At 33.6% G+C, this 22,837-nt stretch overlaps 1 protein-coding gene across 40 annotated transcripts in view; it reads right to left on the bottom strand.

Annotated features, from left to right (window-relative positions):
• Positions 1–22,837, bottom strand: part of LOC145248812 (rho guanine nucleotide exchange factor 11-like) — a 609,361-nt gene that overhangs the window by 50,618 nt on the left and 535,906 nt on the right. For all 40 annotated transcript variants that reach the window (XM_080110472.1, XM_080110474.1, XM_080110473.1 and 37 more), the window contains 5 exons: positions 20,223–20,398; positions 16,675–16,927; positions 12,701–12,788; positions 10,912–11,157; positions 5,792–5,961 (listed from right to left, as the gene is read on the bottom strand). In XM_080110472.1, the coding sequence (XP_079966598.1) occupies positions 5,792–5,961; positions 10,912–11,157; positions 12,701–12,788; positions 16,675–16,927; positions 20,223–20,398 (933 nt within the window). The remainder of the gene's footprint in view (positions 1–5,791; positions 5,962–10,911; positions 11,158–12,700; positions 12,789–16,674; positions 16,928–20,222; positions 20,399–22,837) is intronic.

Raw genomic sequence — 22,837 nt, 5'->3', positions numbered from 1 at the left:
ATATATATATATATATATATTTCTTTTATATTAAATTATATATATTAGTGATGAGACAATTCCAATATTTTTCTCCTGATTCCAATACAATGACATACTTAGTTATAGAGTTGTTGTTTGTTTTTAAGTTTCGGATAAACATAGAAACTCATGTGCATGTTTTTTTGCAAGTGTAACAATGCATTTGTGAGAGGGATGTATAGATTTTAGCTTTTTCAATAAATATCATCGGTACTAGTAATGGTAAAGTAAGTTTAAAATAAGAAAAAAAAAAAAAAAAAAGTAAAAGAATCGTTATTTTTTTTTGTCATCAAAAGACAAAGAAAAAATTTTCTTATTCCAATACCTCAAAAAGTTCCAATTTTTACGATTCTTGATTAATTGCCCCAACATATATATATATATATATATATATATTTATATATATATATATATTTATATATATATATATATTTTTGTAGAAATGTATTTCCTTATTTAAGAAGCTCAATGTAATTACAGAGCAATATAGAGAATAAATATAACATTTTGTAATTTATTCCCTCTCTCTCTATATATATATATATATATATATATATACATAGACGCACGCACTATCTGTGTTAGCCAAAATGCTGTGAAGTGATTTGTTTTTAATTTTTATTTATATGTACATTTTAAAACTTTTCGTCATAAGGGAGGTTACTCTTTATATTCTTAAATAAAAAATGATTTCTTTTCCGGCAGATTTTTACTTTTCAGTATAGCTGACAAATGGTTTCATATTACCAATTGCTCAGGCAGGATTACATTTTTTAAACTGTATTAAAGTATGTTATTTTAGTGCCAATAACATTACACAACAATAAAGAATGAAAATTGGCTAGTCAAAATCAATGTTTGATATGTCAGCTTAAATTATGTTTAGGTCCAACTTTTAAAATCTCACAAACTTTATATGTTTAGAGATATAAAATTTTATTTCCTATCCGTGAACAAATAATTACAAGGGTTCTGTAGACAGACCACTTTAAATCCGTATATTCTAAAATTACATTGTTCAAGTTACTTCCATAAATATGATACGTTTTGATCAAAGAGGGTTTGTCAGCTCTTGGCATGCCTATAAAAGAAATAGGTTTTACTTCCGGAATTTTTTAGATGAGGTTTGGTTGTTTTGTTTCGACAGCATATCAATCCTTTTCAAGTTTCAGTTAATGCCAAACCCAATAATTATAGTATGCTTCAAGTTATTTATATTTTTAAATACTTATGCATCGTGTTTGGTTTGATTGTTTTGAAGATGAAAACATTTTGCTTGTTTTGCTTTTAACTTTGCAGAACATGAGTGAGCTTCGCAAAGGGTAAGAAAACAAAACAATATCAACGTTTAGTGCATTTTAGGTCAGGAAGCCAAGTATCTTCAGACAGCCTAATCTGATAACACTGGTTTTAGATTAGGATTAATAATTTGGATTATTTTCATTAAATAAATAGTTTTATTCAAAGTTCCATACAAATTCCCGAATTCAACAAGATGTATCCAAAGGAAGTTACATAGGATGAAATGTTGTGCAAATAACATCCAAGATGTTAGTTCGAACAATCCAAATAATGGTAAAAAGTTAAGAGTATGTATAGCTCTATTATTGCACTATCGAGCTATTTAAAATAAGTTTGCATTGTTAATATTTAGATTTGAATAGAAGATTTTATTTGAAAAAATATATATATATATATACACACATGGCTACTTCATTTAATTAGATAAATTAATATACGAAAATATAATTTATATATTTATTTTCAGTGCTCAATATATAGGTAGAGCTAGGTAGTAAATTATAAAAATATATATATAGCAATTAAGCTACACAGAATATTCCGTATTTCATTCTCGTGAGAATTCGTCAGGCTTATATAGTACTACTTTGCAGCAAGCTTATTTCAAGAAAAGTTTATGTGTTGAAGTAAAGATATTGCTTATGTTGTTAATCTAATTTTCTTTGAGAATTGAATAATTGATAGTAGATAAATAAAATTTCATCAACATTGATCAGATTCATTTTATGCGGTGAGGATGTATAAGAACGAGTAAAAAGATATTAGGAACAAAAAAAGATATTTTAAATAAATTTGCCTAGATCATTAAGGGCCAAATTATATGCAAATTTGTAGGCACTGCAGATGAATTCAATGTCTCCAGGGAGATCATATTGAAACTGTCAATTACAAAAAAAAAAAATATGGTGAAAAAAAAAAAAAAAAAAAAAAAAAAAAACAGAAAAAAATAACACAGCAATACGGAACCAAACAAGTAGCAATGAGGTGGTACTTCTACTGCACTAGAGTAAAATACAGACAGTGATCAAACAACAGAGAACGACAATAACAACTCACTACGGTGTTGTTAATAGATGGTACACAAACAACGAAATACACAAACAGGAGAAACACAAAATGAATGGAAATAAATATTTCTGAAATACAGAAAAGTATGTCAAAATGTAAAAAAAAAAAGTTATTTTCCAAAATTAAAATATAATTATAACAAAGGATGCACAGAATTGAAGTGTTGACCATATTTTATTAAAATTGAACAAAAGCTTAGTATACATCTTTATATAAAGAAAATGAACATTAAAAATGGTGCTCAATATAAAAACAGAACCTATGATCACGGCAGAAGATGAGCTGTTGTTTGTTCAAGCACTGACAAATCAGTAAAATACAAACACGTTCAATCTTATTGAACAAGATTTGATAAATAAAATGTTATTTATATTATTTACAAGTTTCAAACCCTTTTCTTCATCTTGGTTGCTGTTATTTTAACATTTTGGACATTAGACTTTAGATCGTTCCATCAGATGCATGGCCAAGTGAATATAGGGGCTACGTTGTTTGTTTAATCAGCATATCGACCTTCTTTGGGCCATTTAATGCTGCATATAAAATTTAAACTTTTAGATGCTTTAAGAGTTGATTTTTTGCTAGGTATATTTGAGGAATATTTCGGTATAGTTTGTTATTTGATGGTATAGATTTACTCTTTTTAGAAAATGTAGAATGGTTTTAGGATTTTCTTTTTCAAAGAGTTCTTTTAAGATTGTGGCCTTGTATTAGTGTTGACGAATTTGTGTGAGGTCATAGCAGTCAAATAAAAAGTGTTTCACCATATAAGGTTCGTGACACAGTATACATTTGGGAGGTTCTTCACTTTTTAGTGTATAGGCGTGAGTTATGTATGGGTGTCCTGTTCGGTACGTGATGAGATATTCTACTTCGGGGCTATGTTAAAGTTGAAAAATTAGACATTCATATAATAAACTAGAACACCCAATCCAGGATGGATAAAATTAATTCCTAAACAAAACAGCTATGCACTGCTTTTATGCTATCTTGTTAAGATTAAAATAAACATTTTAATCATATTAAACTTTATATCAAGAATCCTTATCCCAATTTTCCAAATTAATCATGATTTGGATTCTAAAAAATTATCTAAAATTTTAGGCTTAAGCTTAAGGGGTCATAATTTAGGTCAAGAGACTGTTCACAAACAAGGTGAATTGATGAAAAAAAATTAAAAAATGCACTAAATATCGATCCCCCTATACCTTCCACACAAATTATTAAATATTACGAGAGACATTTCAAAAGTAATGTCTCCCATTATTTTCATTTTTCCCTAATAGATGAGAGGAGATTACAAATTGGATTTGTATGATAGCTAAATTTATGCATTCATGACCTGAATGTTTCATCTGTCTGTTGCAGATATTGGCAGTGTGAGACTCTAAAAAAGCAACTCCTACCATGTCTGTGCATCAGAAACAAAAATGCGTCATTGAATTTCTGACAAAAGTGCCTCGACAATAGTGGTGAATCTGTAGAAAAATAAATTCTGGAGCACAAAATGTTGCTCGTTTTAAAGGTACCACTCCTGTCTTCATAGTTCTTCAACTTTTTGAGTTAAAAAAAAAAAACATATGAGGGTTTACTTTTGAAACGACCCTCATACAAAAAAAAGTGTTTATATTCTGTCTGAGGCAATACTGAAAAAACAATATCAGCTTATTGGGAATGTCTTGTGTAGTTTCTGACTTTTAGCTGGACACAGAAAAAATACAGATAACTTTTCTTTATATAATAAATAAAAATAATTTTAACTACATTAGAAAATGTAAAAAGCAGAGTGAATGGTGATAATGTACGTACAAACATACAATTGCCGTAGCCTATCATTTAACAGAATTTAATGTGTGTAAATATCCAGTGCAGCTGTTTAAGGGTTGAATTAATAAGATAGTCAAAAAAAGGAGTTCCCCTCTTTCCAAAAGACACCTGAAGAAGGCTGAAGAGTACAACAAAACTGGTGTGAAAATGACAGCAACCATGATTAAAAAAAAAAAATGTCTGAAATGTGCAAATAATCTAAATTAATTCTTCAGTCCAATTTTCTAAAATATACAGAAAAAAAAAAAAAAAATTACTGATAAATGTTCAAGTCTATTTCTAGTTTTTGGCACTGTTTGCATTTTATACGGAAGATAGTCACTAAATAAAAGCCAGGTTGTCAGACTGCCTAGTCTCTAGTAAAATGGCTGGCAGACTAGATTTCTGAGAGAGAGAGAAAAAAAAGATGACTAAATTCTAAGCACACTTCAGAAGAAGTAGCAATCTGACACAAGTGTCAAGTGTTAGCCGACGGCACAACAGGACATCGGAGACTTCAACGACATGCACTATGCCTAACTAACAAAGCAGGATAACTATTCAAGTCTACAAATATTAATTGGAGAGGACAGAAAAAAAGAATCTGAATTGCTCAAACAAGCAAAAACAACTACTTCTATTACAACTGAATACTAAAAAACATAATCTAGGAAAAAAAAAAAAAAAGAAGTGTGTCAATTTTTTAATTAGTGTGATTTTTAGAAATTTATTAAATATGCGAAGCAAGGACTTGAAAAAGTAAATTTTGAAAATAAAGATAGCATTAATTGTGTATCTGTGTCTTTCTCTCTTGTTTTAATTTTACTTCAGCAAGTTCTCAGAAATCAAGAGGTTCCTTTCTGCTGCTAACTGCCTTAATAGGATATGTTGCTTCTGTTATTTCGCTGATTAAAGAGTGCATTTTGGCTATTAAAACAGATCCTTTGCGGATGTAGGTTCAAATCCTGTCAGATCTGTCTTTATTTTTTCGGGTTAATATATACATACAGAAGAAAAATGACAATGTAAGAAATTTAACTACAAAATAGCGCTACCCAGTTTCAGTAAAAAAAATTAAAATTTAGTTCAGCTATAAATTATCCAATCACCTTAAAATATGTCTTTGCAGTTGTTTTAAATGCAATATCAACCTAAATTTTATGATTGCAAATTATTCAAAATCACGAGTATCAAATCATCTTATGCAGAATTGAAGCACAAATCCCCATGTAAGTAAACGTTATCCACTTTCCAGTAAGTACTGAACAACAGCATTTCTTCGGCCATTATTATTTATTAATGAGAACGATTTCAAATTAGCACAAAATCAGAATGTACAAATCAAACTAATCAATATTCGTTGATCCGAGTGAAAAGATACACAAAATAATTTGAAATCTTTCACAAATAAATTATTTTTATAAAATCTATAAAAATGGTATAAAGAAAAAAAAAAAAAAGAACTTGCTTTGCACCTAACTTAAGTTCATGCTGAAAAAGTATTATCCTTTTTTTTTTTTTGTTAACTAAATAAGTGAAAAGTCAAGAAGCGATTTTTGAATAAATGAAAACGCATTAAAGGTAATTATCTTACCAACGGGAGACTGAACGGACTCAGCTTCGCCAAATGATACACCAGACACTATCACATCCTCAGGACCTGCAAATTGAACTTCCGACTGCTGGCTCTCCCCAACTTTCTGTACGGTGCTAATCGCATCAACTGTATCTCCGATAGGTTCGGGTTCTTCAGAATCTTTCTCTCTATAAAAAATAAATAAATAAATAAATAAAAATAAAAAGATAATAAAATACAAATGTTATCTCTTTGGCAACTTATAAAATACAAACATTATCTCTTTGGCAACTTATATTAAAAAATGTCTACAGGAAACTATGTCAAGAGTTGAGCAGCAAGATATCAAATTGCGTTACACTTAAGATGGAGAAGTTTAAACTTCTACATCTTAGTGCAATCAGAGGAGCAAGAAACAGGGAAGGAATCCCAAAGTATAGCCATCTAAGGGAAAATAACTATTAGAATAGAAGGCTTTGTGGTATCTAGGGACTTCAAAAGTGAGGGGTTAGGATTTTGTTGTTTGTCGAGTTATTCAAGAGTATGTACATTGATGGAGACAAGTGCTACGAGTTCGTTAATTAAAGCACATTCCATTAAAGAATTTGTAAAATAAGCACAAGGACACAACATTGTGGTGACGAGACAAACGTTGGAGATTGACCAAAAGGACAAGCATGTTATCAGTGTTATTTATTTTTTTTCTTTTTGTATAGTTGAACAATTTTTTTTATGGAAATCGCTCCAGACAAAGCATGAAACCACTTGATTTAATGAGCTAAGACAAAAAAAAAATCTACTTCAAGGCTAAAAACCTTGCCAACAATACGTGTTAGATGGAATAGATTCTAACCAAGAAAACAGCAATTCTTCCCTCTTTCTCAGAAAGATCGCTCATGGAATGTGAGGACTAAAGGACAAAATAAGGGAAGTGAAAAGCAGTTTACTGATTACTCTCATACAAGACAGACACAAGTTTGATATTTTCTTCACTTTTCTATCTTGTATGTCATTTCCTTTCATTTCTTCGTTGAAAAGTGACGAACTAAATGTGCTGCATGAACTATGATGAAAAATAAATTTATGTTTTTTGCTACATGTTTCTGTTTACATGTCTTCATTAATTTGTCTATGCAACGCAATATCGTGTTTTCATTAACTTGTCTATGCAACACAATATCGTGTGTCTGCTCTCCGGCTGACTATAACACGGTTGTTTTCAAATCTAATATGAATAAATTCCTATTGAGTCATCCTTTTAGATAATCTAATCCTACTCAAGTTCCGCCATAACTAATTTTGTATCACCATCAACTTAACACTTATTCAAGAGTGGCCTCCACGCTCTGATAAGTGGTAACTCCCTTCCCCCTGCCAAGTCAAAAAAATAAAAATTCTGATCATAATGCTCAGTACATACAACACTTGCAAGCTGAGAAAAGCATCAATGTATCGAAACGACCGCCTTATTCATCTGACCTTGCTCAATCTGACAAGATAAAGGGGATTCATTTTAAAAGTATGCCAAAAGAATCCTTCAGCCGTGCATAGAAGTATGGCAAAGAAGAAAAAAAATAAATAAAAACCCATTAAGCTTGAAGCGTGGGGGGGGGCGATTTTGAAGGGCGAGAACTATGTAGTTGGTTGCTTGAAATTTTAAATTGTTTGAGACAACTCCAAATGCATTTATGCTTGTATGTGTGTATATATGTCATCCACAAAGAGACTGTTTTGCTGTATTACATCTCTTCAGTGTGATTAAAAAGGTAACTGCATGTGATAAAATCAGCAGCAGTCTATGATAGCCGATTAGCGAAAATATTAGCAGCAGCTGCCGTCTTACCACATATGCAAATTAAACATGCTAACGTCATGAAAAGGAAGAGAAAAGGAAAGGCAGTAAAAAAAAAAAAGGACAGTATGTGGTCAAGAGGAGATGCAAGTTGCATACCAGGGAAGATGAATGTGTGAAAATGAGGGCAAGAAAGCGCTAGCTATGGCCGGCATATGGTGGCAGGAAGAGAGACTTTTAAAAAGCACATGTTATATTGCAGAACATTGTAAAACAAGTGTGTGTGCAAAAAACTTTTAGAAGGTAATGAAATGCATTATTCTTGAAAGAACGACAAATACATTCCATGCTGAGCCACATTTTTATTTCTTTTCTTTGTTTGTTTTTTCTTGCGATGGTACCATACAACGTGTGTGTCCGAGTGGTTGAAATGCAACGACGTGGTTAAAGTATAATGACCATATTATATTCTTACCAATCGGCTATTGACAAATTGTTTAATCAAATTCTTTTTAAGGATCTGATTATTCCATGTAAAACTGATTCAGACAACATTCCTCTGATGAAGACGATGACAAGATATTTTTGGCAGATATTTGTTCAGAGAACTGATTGAGATGCATTGGTACAGTGTCATTGCTAGCTTCTTCCTCTTAGCATTAAAAAAAAAAAAAAAAAAAAAAAAAAAAAGAAGGGTCAATAAAACGGAATCCATCACGCCGCATCAGTTCTACGAATGTCCTACGGAATGCAGTACATCCGACTTTTACAGATATTCTTACTCTATCGTGAGAGGTAGAGAATTGCCGCTACCTGTGAGCAGAAACTTCACGTTTTGTATGGTGTTATGCTGCTATTCTTCATGTCATCAACTGCAGATGTGTTGATCATGCAGAGGGAATGTCTCTTCGGTTTGAACATGACCAATCTCTAGGTGATATCATATGTATCGTTATTTTAGACATATAGTGAATACATATAGTGAATTATTGTATCCAGTTCTTTTTCTTTTCTAATACACTATGCCACTATTTTTTTTAAACGTATCGTCTCCCATTTCACCCTATTTTAGTAATAAAATAAAAGAAAAATAGGAAATCCCTCAATCCAGCTTACAAAAAGTGAGGGCGAAACCTGTCAGCTGGACTCCCCCATTAATTTTTTTTTTCCTTTTCCCCCACTTTTAATCATGAACATAAAAACGGGTTTTCCTGTCATGATTGCAATAATATATATATATATATTATTCATTCTAATGATAGATACGTTTAGGATATGTTCCTATTTACTTACTTCTCCATGAGGGCAGGGAAACAAGGTTAGTTTTTAATATGGGGAAAATCCAGCTCCACAAAAACTCCGGAACTCTGGATAGGAACAAAAATAAAAATTGTCTCAGCCAAGAATGATTTCTCCTCCACTGACCGAGGACAGAAAAGGTGAAGTGCAGCATCAAAACAGATACTACACTTTGTTCCTAGCCAAAAAAGCCAAAGGCTGTGAGATCGTAAATGCCTGTTACCAAAAGTAGAATTCTTTTAGGTAAATCCAGAAGAGCGACTTAAGAGTCAAGAGAGTGCAATTTCAAGCGCTTTGTTCTTCTAATTTATTACTGTGCATATTTCAACATTTTGGAATCCTGATTGCATGGTAATCTCTCATCATGTCTCCAAGAGAAAGAAAAAAAAATGTTTTCCCCTACAGCGAGTCAAAAACCATGTGGAAGTAATAACGCCTAATCCTACCTTCAGGGTTTGTTCAGATTTTCAATGTCTATTTTTAAAAACTTTTCTAAGTTTTTCAAACAAAATTCAAGGTTTGAAAGCAAAATTGGGGGCTTGTTTTACAATCCACAGTGATTCAAAAAGTTCAGGTCACCATTAGAAAGTCCGGATTGCGCAAAGAAAGTTTTTTTTTATAAGAGGCGAGGGGGGGGGGAGAGAGGTCATTTTTATTTATGGTAACTGCCACTACTGTTGTGCCTCCCACAAAAAATTAAATTATAAATGAAAGCGAAAATAGAGAGCGATTTGAGCCCCGCCCCCCAAAAAAATAAGGGGCATAACTCTCGTATCCTATAATAATACTATGTAATTTCAGAACACTGTATTTGGATTTTATTTTCAATATTTAAAAAAATATTTTAATAGTATTTTTATTAATACTTAAAAAAAAATTAATAGTATTTATTTCGATTTTATTTTTAATATTTCAACACAAATTTTTACTGGACATAAAGAATACAATTTTCAAGACATTTTCCATATTTTCAAAGATTTAAAAAAAAAAATTTTTTTTATTTATCTTCACTCTAAACAAGTCATATTTCCATTAAGGGCAAGGGTAAGTAAAGGGCTACGAATTGGAACCATGCCTAAGAAAGATTAAGATGCTGGTTTACATTACATTTAAACTTCAAAGTAATAATAGAAATAAGGCCTTTTCAAGACAAAAGTAAAAATTCAAGGACTTTTCAAGTTTGTGCAAACCCTGACATTATACAGTAATCAATCCACGCGATTGTATTATTATTGTACTAGCGAGGGGTACCCGGCGTTGCCCGGGTGTTTGGATGTGTGTGTGTGTGTGGGGGGGGGGGCGGGGCGGAAAGTAAGTATGAGGATCGAACCCGAACCCTTGAGGCAAAGTTGTAAATTAAAGTGTGAAAAAAAAAAAAAAAACGTGCGACATTAACCATTGCCCAACGCGAGATGGTAATGGAAACACGTTTGAATTTATTTAATTACTTGGATTTAGCAGGTGCCCGTTTTAATGAGTTAATGAGGTCAAGTTTGACTGCGGGATAGTATTCATTTACTGCTGAACGCCCCCCCCAAGATGTTATAGGAAAAATACTAACCCACATGCGGCGAGCGACAAATATTGAATATTTATCTTCCCGAAATTGAGCAAATTAAATAGACAGGCGAGCTTCGTTGTTAACTGTGAGATATTACGATTTATATGTGATATAAAAAGTTTTAAAAAGTTGTGAACCAACCGACCGACCGCTTCTCTGAAAGAAGCCTTTTGTAGACACACAGAAAAAGCGAACACACATACATACATTTTCGCTTTTATATTATAGATGTTCTGTCATGTAAAATTACTATCTTCATTTACATTTGTTGATATGCTAATAAAATGTATATTCATGTGCTTCGGCATATTTTCCTTCTATTCTGTGTCTTCCTCATGCCATGTGACATACCTGGGAAATTAAACCGCCAACACTGGTAATCTCTGACTTACGAACACTTACATGGGAATGCAGATAAAAAAAAATCTGATTCTAGAAAAAAAGAAAAAGAAAAAAAAAGAAAAAGAAAAAAAAGAAAGTACTTACTTTATAGTGGAAATATTTTGTATTTGCTCTGTCTCAATACTATGTGCCTTATTTAATTTGTCTGCAGGGACTGGTGATGCAGTTGCTGCTGTTGTCGTCGTCGTTGTGCTGGTTCCTGTTGTGCTGGGTGTTGATGGAGCCGGGCTGGATGATGCACTACTTGATCCAACGAGAGAATTCAACTTGTTGTGTGACGAATATTTTTGCAAATACATTTCTGTCGCATTCTCTATGCATCTAAACCACCTAAACAGTAATATAAGAAATAACGATTAGAACAAAATAATTATAAGACTTGCAGACTTTTTGGAGATGAGAATTAATAAATTTATAGATTGAAAACCCTCAATGAAAAAACCACCATCAAAAATAAAGATTCTACATTTTATCAGTGTTTAAAAAACATTAAGAAAAAATAAAATATATATGTTTTTTTTTGTACTCATTTTTTTTATTTTCATTAAAACAACTGGGCTTAAATAAGAACAGAGGCATATTTTCGACTAATGATGTCTTAAGACTGAAACAATAGATTTATTGTAGTGACTTATGATGACTTTGTTTACCTAAATTGAACAAAATGATATATATATATATATATATATATATATATATATATATATATATACACACACATTAGTGATGGGACGATGCCAATATTTTTCCTGATTCTGATACAATTACCAATTCTATTTTAAATTCCTGATTCCAATTCTATTTAAATTTTTAAATATAGATTGGGGGGGGGGGTCGAATTAGCATAAAAAACTATTTTCATAAACGTACAAATACACTTGTGGGAAATGATCTATAGATTTAAGTTTTACTTGTAGCTTAAAACCAATGAACATTTATGATTAATATGAGTCATGAAAAATTAAGTTAAAAAAGGTAATCAAAAGAATAAATTTTTGGCATCGGAAAATAGGCACAATTTTTTCTGATGGGTACACACATCATAGATTTTTCTTAATCTAGTGTTTTGATATGAGGGGAATTCTAAACAAGCACCAAATATTCTCTGCGGTGTAATTCACAAAACTAAAAGAGATTAAAAGTAATGAATACAAAGTGGAACGATAAAATTGTCGCCTCTAGAAAAGACATGATTCAATTTTCGTTTAATGAAAATCATTTTCTTTTTTTGTTGCAGACCGTCAACTAGTTGGCCAGTTGTGTACAAAAGGGCAATAGGAACCTTTTATCATGTCTGAAAGTGACACAATGTTACAACGAGCAAGATCAGAGATGCGGCGCTGTACAACTCATGCTCTCTACCAATCCAAGTTATGACAACAGGACCATTGCCAACACCCTCAAAATGCATCACTTGATTGCTACAAATAACAGGGACATGCCCAGGATGATAAAAATAAAGTTTCCAGTCACGGTTATGGCCTTTGGTGTGGTTTCAAATGAGGGCTACAACATGCCACCTCACATCGGCCTGAAAGTCAACACCAAAGTGTACCTGGATGTGCTGAAGAGTGTCGTGATCTCCTGGTGCAATCAGGTGGCCGCTGGCAGACCCTGGGTGTGGTAGCAGGACTCGGCGCCGGCCCACAAGTTCAAGGAGACTCAGGCTTGGCTTCAGAAGGAGTGCTATGACTTTGTACCATTTTTCTCACTGCCCCCCCCTCCTTCACCGACCTGAACCTGCTTGGTGATATATCAAGAACATCACCAACCTGACCTCCCACAACACCAAAGCCAGCCTGATCATCACCACCTGCCAAGTATATAAAACAACAAAGGAAACAAAATTATTTTCTGAAAGAAAAGAAATTACTTTTTCTGGTCTTCTATAGAAGGTGCTGTTAGCTCATAAATCTGTGGTCCTGTATTTGATGTATTGACAACAAAGAACCCCTTTTTATCTGCAAATAAAAAAATTACATAACATTATGTAATGCAAATATTTTTTTACTAAACGAAAGTTACAAAAATTTCAAATACATCATTAAATGATTATCTAAATATCTATAAAAGTGAGAATGTGTGTGTGGAGGACACTTCTCAACCTATATACTCATGAAAGTATGTAGGCACGTAGAAAATTTTTTATCTATTTTCATCCAAAAAAAAAAAAAAAAAAAGGGGGCTGCTAAGGGGTCAAAAATGAAAAATTGGTACGTAGGGGGGAGGGTCATCTGATTTTTATGTTTTAACTGTTTCACGAATGCGCATGCATGAATCGTTCATATTACAGATTCATTATGTTAAGAATAAGTAGTTATGAAACCCTTTTTAAAGAGCGTGTCAAGCTGGCCTAATGGTTATTGAACTTCACTCGCTGTTTTTAAGTTTTAGTTTCGATCTCAACACAAGTATTTTTTTTTTTATTTACTTATAAGAAGTTTAGAAAAAAACATAATACTCGCATGCATATCTCAGCTTCTATGAGAATTAAAATATAATATTTATGCATATTTTATGACCGGGGAATGCCGGCCTGCTAGTCTTGTATATTTGCATACAACATTTGCAAGAAGACAATTATTTTATTATTGGAATCCTTTGAGATGAATAATTTGTATATTCATTTGCGGACACTTATCCTCATCTTCATAGTTGTTTCACCACGTTTCGGCCAATTATTCCTCTGGCCTTTGAGATCCATGGCACAATGGATAGAGGTAATTGTCTGTATTTTTCAGATGAGGTGTTTTCATTGATTGAGATTGTCGGACTGACTTCCTCATCTTGGTTGTTATTGTCACAACGTTTCGGCCGTTTTGCCCTCCGGCCTTCGTCAGGTGTTTTGTATCGAACTGGGGAACCGTTTGTTAGGAGTCTCGAACCCAACTCTTTATTATTATTACGGGGGTACCGTGTTCGGACTCCAGTTAGGCTATGGGACATAGTTGCTGATTCTCTGTTTTGAATGCTACTTTTTCACTGCCTTCGTTCAGGATTGAACTCAGCACCTTTGGGTAACTGTAAACTTTGATACAACGTTTAGGACACCCACGTAATAATAATAAAGAGTTGGGTTTGAGACTCCTAACAAACGGTTCCCCAGTTCAATACAAAACATCTGACGAAGGCCGGAGGCCGAAACGTTGTGACAATAACAACCAAGATGAGGAAGTCAGTACGACAATCTCAATCAATGGATAGAGGCATTGAATCTCTACAGTTCCAGGTGAGCATTGTCTGAAGATAATGGTTTCAATCCTACCCAAAGCCGACCAGAGGATTAGTTGACCAAAACGTGGTGAGATGACAACAACTATGGAAGGCAGTAATTTATGAGGATACAGTTTCAGCATTCCTATCCCGTCGCAGTTAAACACCTGATGAAGGCCAGAGGAATAGTTGGCCGAAACGTCATGAAACAACAACTATGGAGATGAGGATAACAGTTTACAAATAAATAAAAAAGAAAGACGTTACTTATAAACTCATTTTTTGAACGATGCACTCTATTAGGAATGAAATACAATTTCACTTTTTTAAGGGTGAGGGGGGAAGAGGAGGATGTATATATATATATATATATATATATATATATGTAAAAGCAAAACGTGCTTGTGTTTGTATGTCTCGCAAAAGCTTTCCACACAGACAATGGATTTTCACCAGATAGGTATCATTTTCAATCTCGATCGTTCGGGCGACAAATATCAAAAAATTAGCTAAAAACATGAATTCCTTCACCCTCAACAGGAAACTTTTCTACAGGGAGTGGTAGCAAAAAATCGTTCCTTCATGACAAGATAGCCAAATATGCATGCGCAAACCATGTTTCTTTCTTGAATTAGTTTAAAGTCTATAAAAACTGACCCAATTTTGCTGACACGCTCTTAGCTCAGTGGGTAAAGGACCGACGTCATTATCTTAAGGTTGCAAGTTCGAACTGTGAATTGATATTTTTTTCGATTTTTAAAGTTCTCATATTGAAACAGGGTTAATTATGCCATTTTTTTCTTTCTTCTTTTATTTTTCGATCACGTTCACTTTTTTTTGTTTTTGTTTTTCCCATTTTTTTTACGAAGTTTTAACATATATATCTATATATATATAAAAGCGAAAATGTATGTATGTATGTTTGTGTGCATGTTTGGATGTCTGCTAAAAACTTTCGACATACGCGACGAAAATTCACAAACTTGGCATCACATCGAAGCTCCATCCTTTGCTCGAAAAATATTGTTAACTTTTTCACTCCAAAATCGACAATTTTCGACAAGGGGGGGGTGTCAACAAAAACAGTCCTCTCGTGACAATGACCGAGTCTACGCATGCGTCAGATGACGTCGTGACCTGATTTACTTTAAATAGTTGAAAAACCAAACAAACTTCATGTACGTCGCTTTAGCGACGTTGGTTAAGGCCTTGGTTCATTATCTAAAAGTTTTGGGTTCGAATCGTGGTGTGAGACGTTTTTTTTTTTTTTGATTTTTTAAATTTAAATATTGAATCAGTGTTATTTAAGCCATTTTTCACGTAACGTTCGTTTTTCTGGGTTTTTTTTTTTTTTTTTTTTTTTTACTTCGCTTATTCTTAGCGATACCCAAAAACACCCAGGTACCCACCGATTTTTTAAATTTTAATATCGAAACAGGCTTATTTAAGCCATTTTTCACGTGTTCGTTTTCTGTTTTCATCGTTCGTTTGCCTTACATTAGTTTTTTTTTGTGTTTTCTTTCCCGCTTAAGTGTTAACGTTGTTTTTTATGTAATTTATGCGGTTTATTTGAAATAACCGCGCCGGAGACTTCTTGAATCTGCGCTTATCGCAATTTCAAGCACTATTAAACAACGTGGAGGTTTCTATAACATAGCGCCATTAATAAGTAAACTGTTATTAAAAGAACATTATTTAACTGTGGACACAGGTTAACTTTCTCACACCATTCAAACACCCCCTGTAATAATTAACACATAATCTCAATCAATCAATTACATAAAAAACACTCATTTCATTTCTGTTACAAACTTATATTTGAATTTCAACAGATATATCCTTTTCCACATAGAATATAAACTTGCGTTCATAGTTTTAAATTAAATTAACGACTATATGACGTCACTAAAATTTCCTTCTCTTTAACAGCGCCAGCCCCCCCCCTCCTTTTTGAATTTCCAACATCAATTTTCCGTTTCTCTGAAATAGAACTGCGTCACACTGTGCACGTGAAACATTTTCAAATATTTTGTACTGGTATATTTTTTGGTTTCTTAATCTCATTCATCCAGAGGAAGTCTCGAAATAAAGACGAAACGTTGATGAACACATAATACGGTTTGTTCCTTTTTATTTTCTCTATTTTGTCGGAATACTATTTCCATTATTTTCATCATATATATATATATATATATTGAGATAGAGAGATAAAAAGGAACAAACTATAATATGTGTTCATCAACGTTTCATCTTTATTGTAAGACTTCTTTTGGATGAATGAAATTAAGAAAATAAAATGCCAGTACAAAATTTGAAAATATGTTTTTGATGTAATGAAATGTATGATAGTTTTCATTTTGAAATAGAACAAAATCATTGATGAACCCATAACTTAGTTTTTTTTTTTTTTATCTCTCCCTAGTAGAACCCTGACATCCAACATTAAAAATTAGTAACAAAATACAGTACAGTATATAATGCACATGTAATCAAATAACATAAATAACACCGTAAGGCAGGGAAAATACCGTAACCAGGGTCCGGAAAACATTGTATTTCACATTGTAACCTGAAAAAACATTCTAGGGCAAGCATATCCTCAAGTTCTACTGTACATAGTTAATGTGAACTTACTTGTTGCAACGTTTCTTGTTAGAACATTGCCAATTTTTAAAATAGGGCTGTGTGTATATTTTTGTGGTTCAGAACCTTGTACCATAGTTGTGTCATGGCACTTGAGCACAAGCCGGTCGTCTTGCTTCTGCAAGAACACTAGTAAGTCCTCTAGTAACACAACATGCACATCAATTGTTTTATTCCGTGACTGGTTGATATTCCAGGTAAGAAAGCCATCGTGGAGCAACTTGTGTTTTGTCAAATCAAAGTTCTAAAAATAAAAAAAAATTAAAATCAATATGAAGTAAAAATTTTAAAATGATCTTGAAGTTTAAAAACATGATTAAAATGACTTTTTAAAACATAAACTACATTTAATCATAGTACTATGACTGACAATATAATCATCCTTGTAATAAATGCTTGGATTTCATTGGATAATCACCTATTTTTATCCAACAGAAGTAAATTGTGATTATATGGAAAATCATCATCAAATATCTGCATGAAATTCTTTTATTTTCATGTAAAAAACAAAATGAAAATTTCTCTAATTCATTGGCTAGGCAGGATCAAATAACAATTTGTGAGATGCAATGCTATAACAGTCTAACTTCAAGAATCCAGCTGTTTTTTTCTTTATATACGAGATATAACAACAATTGTAAAATAGTGTGCTGGGCCTAACACTTTAGAGGATGTAGAGAATTGAATCCGAGTGAGTTGAGGAATGAACAGCTGATTTTTAAATAAGTAACACATTAGCGGAAACTATCTTTGATAAGACTCACCAGAGGTCTGCCGTCTCAATAAAATAAGGAAAGAAGACACAAATGCCAGAACGTAAGAGCTGCAAACAAGTGTACCACTGTACAGTTTTTTTTTTGGGGGGGGGGGGAAGCCAGCATCCACATTTACCATTTCTTGTGAAGAAGGCCAAATGTATCTTAATATTACTCAACAAGAAATATTTTGACGTTAAAAATTAATAAAGCACAGAACAAACTGCTTTGCTGAGATGCTGCATCCTTTAAAACTCATGATTTTCAAAATTGACCAAAACTACACTTATGATGCCCCTCCCCCACTGACCCCTTAAAAATTGTCTGACTAGTCCTATGGTAATGGTGCCTCAGGTATTTAGTTATGAACTAACTCATTCCCAAAGCAGGAAGGTAAGGCCTGGGAGGATGGACCTCCTAGAGCTGAACAGAACAAATATTACATTCGTACAAAAGAAGGCTTTGATCATCACAATATCAGACTGATTGATGAGGATGGATCTTAAACTGCTATGATTTGACGTAAGAAAGGAGACGACTTTTACTAATACTCATGATGCAAGAACTTTCACAGAATTTAAACAGACTGATATTTGCTGCAGCATTTACTCTGGTTAGGTTGAGCCAGAAAGGTGATGTTTATTGATTTTTTTTTTTTTTGCAGACCGGTGTTACTGTTCTCTTATTAGTGGGGCAGGTTATCTCAATATTTTATAGGAATCTTTTATTTAGTGATACAAGCACCAAGTGAAAGTGTTTCAGCAATCTGCCTGACTATATATACAGTACTTGATATTACTAATGTTAATCCAGTTGGTATTAACTAGGCTCAACGTTGCTTAACTGTGATAATTTAAAAAATTAAATGTTTCAATGTTATTATGCCACAGACCTTGAACGTGACAATCAAATCCCAGAGCTAATAATGAAGCTATTTGTTGTTCGTATGTGCTGTCATTATGCCAATCACACAGAAGAAAATATCAACAACACTGCAACTGTTGTTACTATGCAAGATGTCACTATCTAATGAGCCAACTACATGCCAACAAAATGATCAGCCACTTTTTATGAAACAAAGATGCTTATCCATCTTGCTTCATTCAACGTGTACTTTATAAGAATTAAAGGTGACACGTTTGCTCGCCTTGTGATCCTGTCGAGATAATTTTCAAGACGCCCTTCTAAGTAATCAAATTTTGTCTAAGACATTCACCATTTTCAGTCCTCTTATAATATTGTTTATCATTTAATTAAAACTCCATCTCATTAAACATGAGTATCTCATAAAAAAAATTGTTTAACGTGAGTCCTTTTGTCTATAAATACAGAGTGGAACAATAAAAGTGTTGATTTAAAGAAAACAACAGATTTATTTATTTTATGCCTATAATTGAAACTTAAATATTCTTATTTTAATGGAACCGATTAGGCAGCAATTCAAGAAGAAAACATTTTGAACAAATAATAAATGTTGATATTTATAAGAAAAACCGGTCTAACACAAAATTACAGGATGGAACGATAAATTTATCGCCTTAAAGAAAACACTACAGCTTTATTTTAAAACTTTTATTGAAAAAATCAAATTCAGGTAACTTGATTATGTAGTAGAGCTGACATCTATTCAATGGCTAAAGGCAGTTTTAGCCTCAATCACCACCTCAATATGGGTCTGGAACTGGGAGCAGGCCTTTTCCACAAGCGCCCACAGGAGCTTGGCAAATACTTGGCTGATGGCGGCGATCAGGCTGGCTTTGGTGTTGTGAAAGGTCATGTTAGTGATGTTCTCAACGTATGACCAAACAAAGTAGTCCAACGGGTTGAGGTTGGAGGAGGAAGAGGGCCAGTCAGAGAAGTGTACAAAGTCATAGCACTCCTTCTGAGTCTCTTTGAACTTGTGCGCTGGCGCCAAGTCTTGCTGCTATACCCAAGGTTTACCAGTGGCCACCTGATTGTACCAGGGGATGACCACACTCTCCAGCACATTCAGGTACATTTTGTGGCGGACTTTTAAGCCAACTTCGAGATGTGAGGTGGCATGATGTAGCCCTCACTTAAAATCACACAAAAGACCATAACAGTGGTTGGAAAGACCATAACAGTGGTTGGAAACTGTTTTCATCACCCTGAGAACGTCCCTGTTATTTGTGGAAATCAAGCGAAGCATTTTGATGGTGCTGGCAATGGTCCTGTTGTCATAACTTGGATTGGCAGAGAGCATGAGTTGTACAGCGGTGCATCTCTGATCTCGCTGAACATTGTGTCACTTTCAGACATGATAGAAGGCTCCTATCGCTCTTGAGATTTGTACACAACTGGCCAACTAGTAAATGGTCTGCAAAAAAAAAAGAAAACAGATTTTCATCAAATGGAAATGGAATCATGTCGTCCTTTCTAGGGCGACAATTTTATCGTTCCACCCTGTACATGATCTAAAGCATAAAAAAACATCATCCTCACATATGTTATACGGGAACGAGGGATTTAAAAGAATGAAGCTGTTGTGGAGACGCCCACTAATTAGCATACGTGGGTGAACAAGATATAGATAAAGGTATCAAGTCAGCAAGACTGGAGAGCTGTGTTCGAACGTCGGATAGGCAAGACGCACGTGCTGGTTACTCCATGAAAGACTTTAACACGCCCTCTGCCGGACTATCTTCCAACTGCAGTACAACTGCACCTTTATAAATATGTATTATCTTTTCGTCTTAATATATTTGTTTTACCTTTACTTTCTGCGTTCGTGTTGTTATTGATACAGACACAACAGAAACTTACCCTGAACTCTTCATCAATATCACTAAGATTTTCAAATTGTCTCTTGTCCAACCGCCTTTGCAGTTCCCTCAGACGATGGTGGTTCTCACAGTCTTGTACTGCTTGGTTGACAAACTCTAAAATACGCTTAGTCAGCTTGTGGGACTTTTCAAGCATCATATATTCATCAGTATTGGCTACAAGGAAGAAATAAAACCAAGCATTAAAACTGACAAATACAGTAGAGCCCCGGGATATGGCATTAAAAATTAGTAACAAAATACAGTACAATATATAATGCACATGTATATAATCAAATAACATTATAAATAACACCGTAACGCAGGGCAAATACCATAACCAGAGGCCGGAATGACAGGTGATAGATTTAAAACATAAAAGAACATACAAATACAGACAGAATAAGGTTATAGTCAGCTAATGTACTTCCTAACTTCCAGCGTAGTGCTACTGGAAGTGATGACAAGACAAATCAGTTCCATTCGTTTTTTTCTCTCACATGTATATCACCCCTGTGCATGTACTTTTTTAAAATTTATTTATCCTTTTCCAATCATTTCTTTTTTTTCTTTCGTTTTTTTTTTTTTAATAATCATTGAAAAGTTCTTTTGGTCTTGTTTTAATAAGGAATTATTGAAATTAGTTCTATTTTTTTAAAAAGAATTATTGTAAGCACTTTTTAAATCTTTTAAAACTATTTTAGAAATATTGTATTGGATACATTGTTTGAAATTTTGTTATTTTGATTTCAATAATTTTATTTTTATACTTTCATGAACATATTTATTACATAAATTCAAATAAAAAAAACTTAAATTAAAAAAACACAAAACAAACATTTTTATAATTTCATAAACATATTTCTTATAAAATTTCAAACAAAATAAAAAAAAAACTTTTTTTTATTTTGTTATTAAAAATGAAATATAGACTAATTTTGCTATTTTTATTGTATATTTTTCAATGTCCTTTCTTCTATTTTATTTCAATAAATCGCTTCACAATAGAAATACTGAAGAACAATAAAAGTGAAGGAACTGATTTGTCTTGTTATTGCTTCCGGTAGCACTATGTCGGAAGTTAGGAAGTGTGTGAGCTGACTATAACCCACAAGAATAATAAAAGGTAATTTCAGAGCTTTTTTTTTTTTTTTTTTTTACATAGGCGTCACCACATTATCAAGGCCCAGAGGCCACTCAAGGATAAGGGTTAAAGAGTGTACAGTAGAAATTGGTCAATATAGTAATCATTAGTAATGAAAATTTGGTAAATTTGATAACTTATATGGAACGGTTCATCAAGAACTTATTTACTTTAGACTTGAACACAACCATATTGTAGTCAGCCGGAAAGCAGGAAAACGGAAGATAATTCCACAGGCGTGCAGTTCTAAGAAAGAAGCTTTGTTCATGGAATCTACGTTTAGGTTTAGGCACAGATAAAGAGTGGGGGAAATTATTGATAGTGTTTACAGCTAGACGAGTGTTTCTTGTGAAAGATTGGCAAGGGGGGACCATAGATTGAAGCTCAGTTGAACACTTTCCATGAAAATAATGATACATTAGAGACAAACTCGCAACATCTCTTCTGTGAGATAGAGGTTGCAAGGAGGAGAAAAGGACATCTCCTACGAGGCTACGAAGTCTATTTTGAACTCTATCAAGGCAGGACAAGTCCTTTCTAGCAGCTCCTGCCCAGATGTGGCAACAGTATTCCATCCTTGGACGTACCTGGCTCTTATATAGATAGAGAATAGCATCAGCAGTGAGATATCTACCGGATCGATAGAAAGATCCCACCATTTTTCCAGCGGCCTTGGGAACAGATTTGATATACGTGTTCCATTTAAGATCAGGAGTAATGGTCAAGCCCAGAAGCTTGTCAAAACTTGAGGCCTCCTGAAGACGAGAGCCATTCATTTCAATTGATGACAAATGTGGATTAGAATGTTGATGATGTAAAGAGAGAAGCTTGGTTTTAGATGCATTAAAAGTAACCAGCCACTCCTTTCCCCATTGTACTACGTGCTCAAGATCAGAGGAGAGAGAATTGGAGAGAACTTGGTCGTTTACTGTCTTAGATGTGCTACCATAAATGGTAGTGTCATCAGCATAAATGTCTACAAATGATGTAAGGATATGATTTGGAAGATCATTAATGTAGATCAGGAAAAGAGTTGGGCCCAGGATGGATCCCTGAGGGACACCGGCATTAATACTGTGAGCTTCTGATTTTTGCCCCTCAACTACTACTCTTATGAACCTATCAGAAAGAAATGATTTAATAATTGAGAAGACTTTTCCAGCTATACCATAGCTAGCGATCTTATGAAGTAAACCTTTATGCCATACCCTATCAAAGGCTTTAGATATGTCAAGAGCAATTGCCCTAGAAAGATTGCCACCGTCGAGAGATTTGCTAATCCTATGCGATATAACTGTAAGGACATCTGCTGTAGATCTAGCAGAACGGAAACCATATTGAGTGTCACTAAGAAGGTTATTTTTGTTGAGATGGTTGATTACTTCTGTATTTAACACAGATTCTAGCAACTTACTCATGACGCACAGGAGACTTATTGGCCTGTACTGAGAGGGGGATGAGCGATCACCTGA

Source organism: Euprymna scolopes, chromosome 27 (genome assembly GCF_053919585.1).
Source record: "Euprymna scolopes isolate OS-2025 chromosome 27, ASM5391958v1, whole genome shotgun sequence".
NCBI classification, from domain to species: Eukaryota; Metazoa; Mollusca; class Cephalopoda; order Sepiida; family Sepiolidae; genus Euprymna; species Euprymna scolopes.
The sequence above is the reverse complement of the archived record's forward strand: the minus strand, read 5'-3'. Positions and strand labels throughout refer to the sequence as shown.